Source organism: Phyllostomus discolor, chromosome 2 (assembly GCF_004126475.2).
Source record: "Phyllostomus discolor isolate MPI-MPIP mPhyDis1 chromosome 2, mPhyDis1.pri.v3, whole genome shotgun sequence".
Classification (NCBI taxonomy): Eukaryota; Metazoa; Chordata; class Mammalia; order Chiroptera; family Phyllostomidae; genus Phyllostomus; species Phyllostomus discolor.
Window position 1 is genome coordinate 61,695,470 of NC_040904.2, and position 15,382 is coordinate 61,710,851.

The 15,382-nt window shown below is 33.3% G+C and overlaps 1 protein-coding gene across 7 annotated transcripts in view; it reads right to left on the bottom strand.

Annotated features, from left to right (window-relative positions):
* Positions 1-15,382, bottom strand: part of USP25 (ubiquitin specific peptidase 25) — a 131,954-nt gene that overhangs the window by 16,157 nt on the left and 100,415 nt on the right. For 3 of the 7 annotated variants that reach the window (XM_028504358.2, XM_036017918.1, XM_036017917.1), the window contains 3 exons: positions 11,764-11,877; positions 9,685-9,780; positions 850-1,028 (listed from right to left, as the gene is read on the bottom strand). In XM_028504358.2, the coding sequence (XP_028360159.2) occupies positions 850-1,028; positions 9,685-9,780; positions 11,764-11,877 (389 nt within the window). The remainder of the gene's footprint in view (positions 1-849; positions 1,029-9,684; positions 9,781-11,763; positions 11,878-15,382) is intronic. The other 4 variants (XM_028504359.2, XM_036017920.1, XM_028504360.2 and 1 more) reach the window with 2 other exon arrangements.

Consider the following 15,382-nt stretch of genomic DNA (forward strand, 5'->3'; position numbering starts at 1 on the left):
TTGCAACAACAAACAGATAATAAGGGTCATAATCAGTTACACTTCTGAGCTATTTGTGGTCAGGTCATATGTAACAAAATAAACGATGCCCCCTATTAAAACTGAAACAGCCAACCCTCACTCTGGGCACTCCCTGTCTACCAGTACTGCTGAAAACCATTTAATTGTACTCCTTCACTTAATCCACAGTGAGGCAGGGCTAATCTTAGATGTTTGTTTCTCCTCACATTCTCCTCTGCCAAATATATTTTTCATTCAGTATTTTTGAAATGGTCATAAAAGGATAGTCACTTATTTCAGAATTAAAGTGTGATTGTTTTCATATTCTAAAATAACTTCCAACACTCTGATCTTTAACAGAGACCTACCTTTTTAAAACAGCACTCATTCTAAATTAAACTGTAAAATTTTAACATTAGTGAATAGTTTTGTAGGAGCTTCTAAGAGAAAACATTTTTTGGTACACCAAAATTAATTTAACCAATTATCTGACTCAAAGTATACATAGTGTAAAGGTTGAGAAATTCTTTTCTCTAAATTGTTAAGTTCTACAAGGCAGTGATTACAGTATACTCTTCTGTATATCATTATATTGCCTAGTACAGTACCCTGGTTCACAATTAAAATGTACTAAAATGATCTGAATAATTTTAAGTTCAAGCTTTTAAAAGTCATAGCTATAAACTGTAGATAAATTATAAAACAACTGTTCACACTGAGTAAAGTCTAATTTTGTGCTTTATTTATTGAGATGTCTGTGTAAAATAAACATTCAAATATTGCACTGGGAGCTATAAAAGGCAAGAACATTTGAGTATATGAATTAGATATTTCATATTTTTAAATTACCTTTCATCAAAACTCAAATTTCTATCTGCAAATTGTTCTAGTAATGTTTTCTCAATGATTTTCTTCGGTGCCTGGTTCTGGATAAAGTAGACCACCACGTGATGCAGACGATAATCTGTTTCTGGTGGGGTATCTTCTTGGGCCAGTTTAACCAATCTCGAATACTCCAACTTAATTGCCTAGGAAAAGCAATAACGAAATGTCAGTTTTTGTTAATTATAACAATTAAATCCTTCAATATTATAATCTTAATGATTATTGTAGTCAAATATGCTTTTTGTTTCCTTTCAAAGTATTACGAACAATACAAAGAATATTGTTCTATGTTCCATAGATTAAAAGAATTTTCTAAGAACGTGACCACGGAAGCCCTTCCTCATCCAATCATTATATGTTCTTTTTGTTTTCACCCAGAGAACTGGTGAAATAAATAAAACATCTGAGTTTACTGTGTGAATGATTTTGTAAAACTTAAAAAAATTAAAAGCCTAGTCAAAGGCCATTCAAAGGTATCTTAAAATTGAGATACTAAGTATTTTCTATTGTATACTTTCTAGTATCCATTTGATGTAGCCTCTAATATCCCAAATTCTAGGGCTGAAATACAGCTCCATTAGAATACCCAACGTAAATGGCTGGTTCTTGAATGCCCAGCACTATTACTATAAGTAACTTTTTGCTGAACAGTCCACAAATAAGGGATGAAAGAGCAAGCCATGACATTGTAGTTACCAAAGAATGAATCCCCGTTGCTTCAAAACACATGCATCTTATCAGTACAATTATTTATTGTTGAATGGTATCACTATTACTACCTTGATGCTGGCATATATTTTTCCTTTAAGGATGGCAACACCTCATAATTCATTTTTATTTTTAAAAAACATTTTATTTATTTATTTATTTTTAGAGAGGGGAAGGAAAGGAGAAAGGGAGACAAACATCACAGCGCAAGAGACACACTGAACACCTGTCCTCTTACATGTGGCCAGCAATCCAGGCATGTGCCCTGACCAGGAATCAAACCAGCGACGTTTTGGTTCACAGGCTGGTGCTCAATCCACTAGGTCACAACAGCCAGGGCTAATTTATAACTAATTATAATAAAAAATAAATACTAATATATTTCTACACATGAGCAAATGATTTGAAAATATTTCCTCCTACAGAAATATAGTTATATACATCAAATACTGCTGTTTATAAGAAACCTATATGATTAAAGATAGTAATTTTTAAATTACTCATTTATATTAGACATATCTAAATTTTAGCTCTACTAACCATAAATATTTGGAGGCTACATGAAAAACATATTATAGATTATCTACTCTATTGCAAGGGTTTTTCTTTGTCAAATGTATGCCTGCCTTTCTTAAGCAATTCTTGGGCATACAAATATTACCACCTATGACTATTTTATATAAGTGAGAAATTACAACTAACAAACATTAAATGAAATGTTCTAGTTATATACTATTATACTTCATGAAGAAAAAGGGTAATAAGTCCTTTCTATATAGTTTAGGGTTATAAATAAAGATAATTCTATATTCTTTTTGTAAAGGGTCTACATATCTTTCTAAAGTCTTAGAGCCAGGGTAAAAAACAGCCGTGAAAATTAACTCTGCCTTGACACATGAGATTATCAAGGTTCACTTCTTGGCATACCTATGGCACACATAAGCTTTGCCTAGAACCTTTTAAAAATTTTTCCTATTTTCCCAATTTGAAAAAAATAAGGCACATGATCATTTAATTACCAAATTATACTAAATTTGAGAAAAATATAAAACAAAAACTATCATCTCTTTTTCCTTATTACAGCACTTAGACAATGACTCCTATAGGCATCAGGGTTTTCTGAATATTACAAATACTTTAGATACTGTGCTTTTGGCCAAAATTAGTATGCCAAGATAAATTAAATTTATATTGAGTCTGTGAAAATAATACTATGGTTTAGAGACAGAAATAATAACCCTAAATGGTTATCCATTTTCCTACCTACTTTCAAAGTAAAGACTGTGATTATTTCATAAATAGTATATAGATTTCTATTAGAGGACTGGGGTATACATTTATCTTCTTTTACTTAAGATTATGTCTATTTCTTGATTTTGTTCTGCTTAAGATCCTAAGTTTCACAAGTAAATGCCAAATTTATAATCTATAGGAATTTAAAGCAGTCAAGTTATGTCTTAATTTCTAGGAGTAATTCCCACCCCACCCCCCACATAAACCACTTTTTACCAGCATATATTCATCATTTTTTAAATTTAGTTTTCTAACTTTTAAAATATACTTCAATCATATCTATGCCTTCAAACTGTCAACAGATTTACCACACTAACATATTTAGCAGAGGTCTACACAATCTAACACAAATACAGTTAATACTATTGAGTTGTTAAATTTGCCTCATTTCAATTCCTCAGAATCCTTTATACTTAAACTTTTGTTCTTTCCATACTTCGTCATCACAGACATGGCAATGAGACCACCACGCATTTATAAAATGAAGTGTGACACTGGTCATTAATTGACAAAACTACTTTACATTTTTTAATTTCTTTTCACCAGTCCTTTCACAGGGTCCTACTCATCAGGCCCAATATTACCTATTCAGTCTTATTTCCTGTAACTCTTCAACAAAGACCTCCTCCATCCACCTAGGTCACGGTGTCTGCCCAGATGCACGAGTGCCTCTGTTTCTTACGTTCTCCACATGCATGACGTCTTTTCTTGTTCATTCCCTACCTATCTGCATGTGACTCCTTCGGTAAGACTAGTTTAAGTCTCTTTTTTCAAATCTTTAATTCTAAAGATTCAAATGATTTCTACCTAAACATTTTTCTACTTTTCTAAATCAACTATAAAATCATTCTAAATTTATAACTTCCTAGAGAACTTATTTCGACATAACCATATATAAAGATACATTAGAAGATACCAAATATACAAACACACTATATACTCTGGAGGTGGTAAGATTTAAGGGAAAATTGTCTAGATTAAGATTCCGAAAGCTAGGATATCATTTGCTAATTGTGACAAAAAAAACAGTCGTGTAATTCTCCAAATCTTAGGGCTTTTATCTGTAAAATAATGTTAGTTAAGTACAGAGAAAAAGTGTATCTCTATATAAATAAGTATGTACATTTAAAATGCTTATGGACTATTTTTCTAAAGACTGACAGTGTACCAAGAAACTTCACATTGTAGGGATCAGCATCATTAAAACTAAAGATAACTCCCAAATAAAACACTTAAGAATTTAAAAATACTGTTTTAAATAATTACTGAGCCCAAAATATCCAAATTATATTAATATTGGATATATGAGATATCGAAATATATAGGACACAGACAGACTGGTAATAAAAAAAAATTCTAGGACTTCTGGTCAAGATGGAGGTGCACATAGATACACTTTGCCTCCTCACACAACCAAAAGAAGGATAACAACAAATTTAAAAACAAAAAATAACCGCAACTTCCAGAAAATTGAACAGTATGGAAGTCTAACAAGCAGGGAGTTAAAGAAGAAACATTCATGCAGACCAGTAGGAGGGGCAGAGATGGGCAGCTCAGGTGGAGAGGACTAGCTAGTGGCAAAGCAGGGGCTGATGGACCCAGAGGCCCCACATATGCATGCGGATAAACTGGGAGAGAGATAGATCACACAGCCCAGGGCTCCAGCACAGGGAAATAAAGCCTCAAAACCTCTGACTGAAAACAAACAAACAAACAAACAAACAAACAAACAAAAAACCCCAAAACAAAAAAACCTGTGGGGGTTGTGGCACGAGAAACTCCCAGCCTTACAGGAGAGTTTGTTGGAGAGACCCACAGGGTCCTAGAACGTACACAAACCCACCCACCTGGGAATCAGCACCCAGAAGGGCCCAATTTGCTTATGGGTAGTGGGGGAAGTGACTGAAAACCAGCAGAAAGCAGAGCAAGTGGTGCTGTTTCCCACATACAGCACCACAACCCAGCTACGTGGGTTGCCCTGCTCTAGTGAATACCTAAGGCTCTGCCCCTTTACTACTTAACAAGTGTGCCAAGACAAAAAAAAAATATGGCCCAAATGAAAGAACAGATCAAAGCTCCAGAAAAAACACAACTAAGCAATGAAGAGATAGCCAACCTATCAGATGCAGACCACCACACATGGTAATCAAAACTCTGGTAACCAGGGTACTCCAGAATTGGTTGAGTACTGTTGCAAAATAGAGGAAAAAGTGAAGGCTATGAAAAGTGAAATAAAGAAAAGTACACAGGGAAACAACAGTGATGGGAAGGAAACTGGGACTCAAATCAACAGTCTGGACCACATGGGAGAAATAAACATTCAACCCATACAGAATGAACAAACAAGAATTCCAAAAAATGAGGAGCGGTTTAAGAACCTCTGGGATAACTTTAAATGTTCCAACATCTGAATCAGAGGGATGCCAGAAAGAGACGAGGAAGAGCAAGAAACTGAAAATTTATTTGAACAAATAATGAAGGAGAACTTCCCCACCTTGGCAAAGGAAATAGGCTTCTAGGAAGTCCAGGAAGCTCAGAGAGTTCCAAAGAAGTTAGACCTAAGGAAGCACACACCAAGGCACATCCTAATTACATTAGCTAAGATTAAAGATAAGGAGAGAAATCTTAAAAACAGCAAGAGAAAAGGAGAGAGTTACCTACAAAGGAATTCTCATAAGACTATCAACTGATTTCTCAAAAGAAACCTTGCAGGTAAAAGGTGCTGGAAGGAAGTATTCAAAGTCATGAAAATCAAGGACCTACATCCAAGATTACTCTATCTAGCAAAGCTATAATTTAGAATGGAAGGGTAAATAGAGTGCTTCCTAGATAAGGTAAAGCTAAAGAAATTCATCATTACCAAGGCCTTATTACATGAAATGTTAAAGGGTCTTATCTAAGAAATTGAAGATAAAAAAATACGAACAGTAAAATGACAACAAACTCATAATTATCAACAACCAAACCTAAAAAAAAAAAACCCAAACAAAACCAAAACCAAACTAGCAAATAACAACAACAGGAACAGATTCACAGAAATAGAGATCACATGGAGGGTTATCAGCAGGTAAGGGGAAGAATGGGGAAAAGGTACAGGGAATAAGTAGCATAAATGGTAGGTACAAAATAGACAGGGGGAGGTTAAGAATAGTATGGGAAGTGGAGGAGCCAAAGAACTTATATGTACAACCCATGGACATGAACTAAGGTGGGGGAATGATGGTGGGAAAGGCATACAAGGAGGAGGGGAATAAAGGGGAGAAAAAAAATAGGACAATTATAAGAGCATAATCAATAAAATATATTAAAAAAGAAATTTGACTCATCTATAAGTTTCAAATTGTATTTTGTCATTTGTCTTTAAATTTGTCTTTAATGTCTTACTGTGTAGAATTTTAAAAATCTTATAAAATATATCAATACTTTCTTCATGAATTTGGGCCCATATGAACACTTCCAAAATTGTGCATATCTTTAATTCTAGTATTTTTAGGATTTTACTGTTTTGTTTAGATTCCTAAATATGGAATTTCATTTTCTCCAAACAGAGAAATAGCCAAACAGTTCACACATAAAATTTTGACTAATGTATCCTTTATACATCTAATAACATGTTAAGTACCATTTGTAAGTGGGTCTGTTTGGGTCTATTTCAGATATACTTTATATCTACTGAATAAACAAGGGAGTAATAATAATAGGCATTTCAATGAGAAAGTTATGTTAACTGGAAAGAACTGTTATGAAGCAATGAAATGTTAAAAAATTTTCATAATATAAAAGTGTTATTACTTCATTAAAATCCTAAGGGCACTTTAATAGGTATAGAAACAAATATACAAAAAAGAAATTTTAATTTCTCTTAAATAAATGAAAAAGTTAAACTAATCCCACAATTATAATTATCATCTCCACCTCGCATCCCTGTGCATACACATACAAGCAACTAGTACTTTGAGAATATTATTTTCTTTAGTCTGACTTACTTTTGTTCATCATAGTAGTCCTGCACTGCCTTTCTCTGGATTTCGTTTTTGTATGACAGAAACCTCTGTCTTTAAGCCACTATCTTTTCTGGGGTGGGTCGGGTTCTGTTAACCATGAAAACAAATGCTAATAAATAGTCAAATTGGGAGAAAGATCGAGGTAAGTATATTTCCGCATTTATTTTTCCAAATCTGACTGCCTATTAACTCTTTGACATTGTATGTTTACAGAGCACTCTCCCTGTGGGGGGCTGACACAGGAATGGACTGAATGGGTTGGTAACTTTTAATTCCCAGGTGAAACCTCAGCAAGTCCATCATCCAGCCTGATGTCAGTTTCACTTTGCAACTTACATTTTTATCAGTAACAAAGTTAATGCTTTCATCACAGTTTTACCACCAGGAAACATAAATAACACGTAACAATTAGTATGATCATAGGAAACCCATATCTATAAGTACTTAGGCACAGAGTGGAAAAGCTTCTTCTCCTAGCTAAAAAGCCAATATAAAATAAACCTGACAAAGATATGCGATGTACATATTTTGGACACCTCTATATTACTGAATGACTGCATAATGCAAATATTACTTTTGTAATTCACTTGACAGATTTCCTAAAATCATATATTATCAGCTAGAATTTTCCAAATGCTAGTCATTTACTATACCAAAATATACATTAATTATAAACAAATGATAACGTCTGCATAAAATTACATACATATGTATTCCTCAATTACACATGTGTAAAAATAAAATGTGGACAAATACAAACTTTAGAAATTTGTTGCTGCATAAAAATTAGTGGGTAAACCAAAGACAGAAATATATGAGATATAGAAAATGCACACAGGACAAGATGTAAAAAGCACCCCCAGTTGATGGTGAAAAGAGATCTCGGGGTAAAGGAAAACCAGTGCAGGACATGATGGGCCAGGCAGACTTCTCCAAAAGGTAAAATTCACAAAGAACAGAATAAGAAGAGATTTAAGCAAATGGTGGAGAGTTAGAAGTGAAACCATGATACACAAAGAAAATTAAGCAAACCAAAATAAACCAAAACTCCAAAGAAAATAAAAGCTCAGTTTAAACAAAGTAAAATAATAATGTTTAGAACTTAGCTAAATCCCAAGTAGCATATATAAAAATAATACAAAGAATTCTGATTTAATCAATGTGACAAGATTTTATGTGCCAGGGGCAGACAGTGCAGATGGAGGGATGGGAACTCTATGTGGCCTGGGATAAGAAAGAGGGCTCATTGTTCACATCCCATAGCAGGGAATTCAAAGAAAATGTGTAAACTAAGAATCGCAAAAACAAACAAACAGAAACAAGCATTCTAGTTATAAAGTTATAGAAATAATGCCAAAAGGACTAGATAAAATAATTAAAAGTTGTTTCCACAGGGGAAGGGGACGTGGTGAGTGTTGTTTGTAGCATGTATAATTAGAGGGCTCTTTAAAATATATGCAGAGATTATTTTAATAAAAATGAGACTTCCAATTTAAGATATCCAACTTGATACAAAATGACAATGGCACTGTAAACGACAGATAAGTTTTCCACAAGAAATAGATGAAAACTTTAGAAGACACATATTCAGTGTTTTTTTAAGAAAAAAAAAACAAATTTAGACTATCTAAGAGTAAGGATAAATTTTTAAATATAAAAGTTTTTTTTTTTAAAGAGTAGCTTTTCAACCTTTTTTAAAGAACTTTGTTAGGGTGATTAGCTCATTCTGAGAACATTTTGCCAGAACTTCTACAGTTTATCACTGAAGGTGCCTGTCTCCCAGAATTCCCCACAGCACTGGGCATACCAGGATGGTTGGTCATGCTAATCCAAATAAGTCAAAAAGTGCTTAATGATATAGGCCACTATGCACAAGGCCTTTGTTTTGTACTATACACTGAAAGAAATACCGGAAATAAGCAGTGTTTTGAAGACTGAGTTTGCTGATGGCAGAGTACAAAAAAATTAAGAGGAAAACTTAGATTTTTTATGTAAAAAAAAGGAGCATGTGCTTATTGTAGTGAATTATATCTCTTTAACCCTGCTTTTTTTTTTTAATAGAAAAAACAAAGACTAACAAGGTGATAGGAGTGGAAAAATTCTGGTAGATTTTTGGTTACTCCAACTAAAATGACAAAATACACAGTGTTTTCATTTTTCAAATATGTAAAAGCAAATACTGTTGTAATGAAAACACTGTAAGGATCTGGATTTAGTGGAGAAAAAGACTGAGTCGTGGAACAATGCGTCTGCTTAATGGTCTCACAGGTCTTCAAGTGACTAGGATATCAAAAATTAACCATGGAGAAAATGTAAGTGACTAGGAAAAAAAAGATAACACATGAATGAACCATTTCACAAACAAACCAATAAAGCAATTTAGTGTCATGTGATAATAAAATTAAAGAAAAATATTATAAGATTGACTAATAGTATTACCAATGAAGGAAAAATAAACTATTTTCGGAAAGTTACTCAGTTCCTAGTTTTGCTCATCAATACCTTTTATTCCTTTCAAATATGATAAAAACATAAAACACAATTCAAATTTCTGCTAACAAATCAGAGGTGCATAGGGTAACCCAGGTAAAATGCTTTGTTTTTGTTGAATTATCTGTATTAAAAGAAATAAATAATCAGTCTTAGATTCATGCACAATTAGAACATCAGGTGACCATGGCTATGGTAGGAAAGGAGAAATGATACAGGAAATCAAATTGAATTCAAGTAAGAAAAACATTTTAAGAAGTCTAATTTAAAAAGTAAGAAAATAAAATGAAAATGTTCATTGTACCTTAAAGAACCCTGCTTCAGGGCCACACCTGTCATATACACTTCTGGATTTACCTATCGCCATGATAATACCTTGCATGTTCGGTGTCATCATGATCTGCCACAGGGATTTAAAGTAAGAGTTTTTGAATGAGTAACATAAAAATACTTAAAAAACCAAAATAATTTCTTCACATGCAGGTTAGAATTCCTTTACTTCTATTTATAATCAAATATTGCATTTTTATAGCAAATGTGATCCAATATGTATGTAAGTATATTTCAAAATCATCTATACAGGGCCACATGTAATTTATATGGTGCCTTTGTGCAAAATGCAAAAAGGCATCTTCTCTGAACCAAAGACTTTTGAAAAGACATCTCCTTCCTTCTTGACAAATTAGAAAAATGTGCTGCTCTCTGAGTAAGAGAACCACACAGAGCTAGCAACAATCTTTTTATTTAAAAAGGTGCCTCTTTATTAAGGCTTGGGGCGCTTAGTCAGTGTAAACTCCACTTCAACTCTACTTCCGCCCATTGGCCAGGCAGCCTTGCAAAACTGCACAACCAAACATCCATAAGCAGTAGCCCTGTATCCATAGGACTTAGTTCCAAGGCACATGCACTGTTAAACCGCCACTCCAGTGAATTAAAAAACAAAGCAAAACTCTGCTGGTAGCATAAGCACTTCACAAAACAGAGTGTTAAATGATTAAGCACAATTCTATTTTTTTTAATGCCAGAAGGCTCACCTTAAAACAAGCACAAAGGTGTTTGATAAATGAACTAGCATTTTTATTAAAAACAATAATTTCCATAATTTTCAAGTACCAATATGGAATTAAAATAGTTAACTAGAACAACATATTGGTATTAAGTACTAAATGCTTAAGTACAGTTTTGTTTTCATATAGCTTACTATTCTTAGCTGTTTACATTGTAAAATATCTGCAAAATGAAATAATCAAGGCACTATGAAGCTATTATATTACAGCTATCAAGAGACTGCATCAATCACCTCTGAGTCACTGAACTCATAGTATTTATTTTGGATTATATAATGAGAATTGCAATAACATTAAGTTCTTGAGAAAAATTCTTCTGACCAGTTCCTATCTCATAAACCTGCTTTTTATGAGAATAGCCATATTCTCATATAGCCATACTTTCTTACACTGACATACTAAAACTTGTATCTTTATGACACCTCTGATTTTAGAATCATAAAGACATTTTAAGTCTTATATAATAGTTAAATTAAAACCTTGAAGTAAGTCTAGAAGATTTAATTCTTATCTAAGCCAGTAGAAACTAACAAATAATAGAACTCAAGGTCTTCTATATTGTTATGCAGAAGATTTCCTGACCCTCCTGAAATATGGAAAATATCAAAATGTAAGAGTCTTAAGAGGAAAGTGGAGGAGTGGGGAGAATACGATGAGACCAGGAGACAGTGCATTTTCATCTGGATTCCCAGAAAAACGTATCATGAGAAGCAAAAATGCCTGCATTCTGTTAGAAAACTAAGTAGATGAGAATGAATAGTTAAGAGGTAGGAAGGATAGGATGGAGGTCCCACTGTGTGTATAGCACTGGTGGTCAGTCATTCAGCAACTGTTGATGAATCATTCAATTCATAGTCATGTGGAGGTTGCAGAAGCAAAAATATCAATCATCACTTTGCAATTAGGATGTATGTTGTGGCAGGAAAAGGTGAGCAAAGGATTATAATAAATAATTAAGTATAACTAGAAAGAAAAACAAAAATTATTTTTTAAATGTTCAAAATTTTTGCTTTTTAAACAAACCTTATATTAATCTATCAACCTGAGAGTAAACCAATCCTATGTTGGCATAAAATAATTAACACTAAGAAACATAACATTGTTATTTTGAAAAATACCACAAGCTTTCTGCTCAAATTTTCATTTGAAATTTGAAGTTCTGTGAGCAATTGGTAAGGTATTTTCAGACCAGGGGTGGCAAAGCTGTATGTTATGCAGCAACAAACAATAAGTGAGACGGTGCAGCCATGCCCAAAGTACTTGTATTAAGTGGCAAAAAGTAAGTAGGAAAAGTGCAAGTGGCATGACAAAAGTACCTCATCATCATAACCCCCCTCCTTTGACTCAACCATAAATTTCCCTACATGGGGAATCGCCACCTCTACAACTTGCTGGTTACAAGGTGGTTGGCTTGTAGTACCTTCAGGTTTCTGCAGAAGAAAATCATTAGTGTGAACATTAGAAAAGAGAACAACGAAGCACCCAGTTTAAGTGCACAGATTCTCAAGTCTTTTACAAATACCTGCATTTGCTTAATATGAAATAAAACCACTTAAAACTGAGTATTAGAAGCAAATACATTAATCAAGTGATAATACAAGATCTCCAGCTTTCCCTTTACATCTCAAACACTAAATTAAGTTTTCATTTTTCTCCCCCCACAAGGCATCTTGGACTCTAAATCCTTAAAAGTAATAAACGGCGGAGTTGTACTTCCAACTGCTATCCTCATAGCTAAGGATTTTATTTGTTAAAAACATTCTAACAACTTCATAAAGCCTTTCTTGATATCTCCATAAAAATAACATATGACCTTCTCTGAACTCAGGAGAGTATGCAGGTTTTCTTTGTTATGATTTTACCTTTCTATCCTGTCTAGTAATCAAATGTATATCTATTTAATATCCATACTCTGTTGTGCTTAACTCATTCTGTACAGCCTATGACCTCATACCATATATTTACATCATGTGTCCAATGAATTGTTTTTGAAAAAACTGCTGAAAAGTGGTACTATTTTAAAGAACATAATCAGTTTTCTCCTTTTCTTTAACAAATTCTATAAATTTCACTAATCCTCACTAACGGAGTGGAAGCTAGCCTGAAATCCAGAAAAGTCCACTCACAATGATTCACACAGCTTATTCAAAGTACTGTTCAGATGTAATTTTACTGAAGAGACTTATAACTAGCATATTCACTATTTACCTATAAGCAAATTTCAAAAGTACCTAAAATGCTTCAGTGCAGCTTTGATTGAGTAATTTCAAATTGTGCCATGAAAGTTTTCTAAGCAAAGATAAACTTTAGTTTCAATATAAAATAAGCAGAAAACTCTAATAAGATAAAATAAAGGGTTTTGTTTCTATTTAAAATATAAGTACATTTTAGGGATATGAACACACTCTGACTCTCCAGAAGTACATAAGCAGAAAGAATTTAGCTAAAAGATAAAATAAAACTAATGGCCGACACTGGCACTTCTTTTAAAATAAATGATATATATTTTTAAGATTTTATTTATTTATTTTTAGGGAGGGAGGGGAGGGGGAGCGGAGAGAGAGAGAGAGAGAGAGAGAGAGAGAGAGAGAGAGAGAGAGGGAGGGGGGGAGGGAGAGAGAGAGAGAGAAACATCAATGTGCGGTTGCTGGGGGTTATGGCCTGCAACCCAAGCATGTACCCTGGCTGAGAATCGAACCTGGGACACTTTGGTTCCCAGCCCGCGCTCAATCCACTGAGCTACGCCAGCCAGGGCAAATAAATGATATTTTTAACTAACATTTTTTAGAAAAGGTTTCCTTACTTTATTTAAGTCCTCAGTGTTTCAAGAGAAAATAACCCACCTGCACATTTGCCATGGTCATGAGAGAGAATATTCAGGTAACCTGACACCTGTGCGTGATCGTTGGTCTATAAACGACAGGTGTTACTAATGTTATTATACTATTATGCTATTTAAAGTTGCTTATGTTTGAATAATTCTAACCTGATATTACCGTCACAAATATCCTTTGGAGATATGCTTGGCCCTTGGCATTTAATGAAGAATTTTTAATTCTAGTATTTTGAGAGAATAATAATTATCCTACGTATACATTCACAAGGGTGAAACATAAGCAAGTAAATTAAGAAATCTGTCTGGAGTTTGTGATGAAATATTTCTCACAAGAAAGGCAATCCAAAACATACCATCTTAAGAAAAGAGAAGATAAGTATAAGGCAACTAGCAACTGGGAAAGGTATTCCTTATAGTACTGAGCCTTATAAAACAACACACTCCCTTTGCACAAAAAATTACACTTAGAAAAATAGTTAATGTTTTATAAACCTTTCCAGTTAAAACAAAAGAGTTTCAACAGCATAACAGTGATTAATTATGTGGGAGAAAGTTGAAAGTTGGAAGAAGCTTTGGGCTGCATGTAAACATTCTGTAGTAATTGTTCTCAAGTTTAGATATCCTAAGGTACCCTAAAAATTTTCATATAGAGAATTTAAGGGTTCACTGAAGTAAAGTAGATGTATATTTATCTTTTTCAATTATTGTGAGGGCCTGTAAGAACACCTTAACAAAGGCTAAATTTGGAAGGAGCTAAAAATAAGTTCCTCAGTTAAAAGTTGCAAAAATAATTAAAATACAATGATGTTTATTGAGGGCCTGAAATCCATTAAATGTATGATTTTTTTTTTTAAAAAGTGGTCACATAACAGAGTGGTTAGAAAGCTATAGAACTGCATCCCTTGTGGCCCCCTTAGTATGCTCACACTTTTTATCCCATAATTCAACTATGGGGAAGCTAAAGAAATAACCTAAAATATGAAAAAAGTTTCATTTCTAGCAGCCTATTTAAAATAATGTAAAAGTAGAACTGAATACACAATGAGGGAATAGGTAAGTAAACAAGAATTTAATCACTCAATGGAATAATACTCAACCTTTAAATGCTGTTTAAAAAGTTTATAACATGGGGAAATGGTTAGGTTATAATGGTAAGTGATTAGAAAATTAAGATATGCAATTTTATATGTAGTAGTAACTTAACTATGATTTCCAAACCTGTATATAAAAATAAGAATGACAGAAAACACACTAACATATTCATAGTGTTTAACTTTAGATAGTGGGACTATGCATGATTCTTTCTCAGAGTCCACTTTTTATACATTTCAAGTTTCCTAAAATATTTTATTTAAATTTAAGGACATTCTCTAAAAGGAAAACTATTTCAACATTTGAAGAGTATCTCTGTATACTTTCTGAAATTCTAAGCTTTCCAGGGATTTCTTTTTATACTAAGGTTGGAGCTCAATATATTGCATATTTGTGAAATGGTTAGTATTTAAACATTAAAAGGACACTAACAGCAACTGAGTGCCTATACGATATGTGAAGCATTTTTTAAAAATGATCTGAAATAATCCCATAATCACCTCCATTTTATGTAAAAGAAACTTGAGGTTTAGAGAAATTAAGCAACTTGTTCAAATTTGCATAGCTAATAAGAAGTAAAATAAATATTAAAAAATCAGGACTACTTAATTTCAAAGTCTGAAGACTCTTCATCTATGCAATTTAGTTTTTAAAGTATACCTTTAAATGAGAAAACCCAGTAGTGGTTACCATGATTCTAAGCACCTGGCCATGAGACGAAGAACACAGGCTGCTTCAGGCGGCCATGATTAATGTATTCTTAGACAGGCTGCAGGGTTTATAGAGACAATAGGGCCAAATGTTGGTGCTGTCACAGAAGATGAGCCAAATGGAAAAAAATTCATGTTAGCTGTCTGTTGTATTCTCTCCTTGCTATCCTCTTTTCTCAAGTAAAGGTGAAGCAGTAGGTTGCTAGCTTATAAGGTGATATCCTTATTAATAAATATGCAATCAAAACTTAAGTGTTGATTTTTGTAAATTTAAATTACACATGATTAGCCAAACAA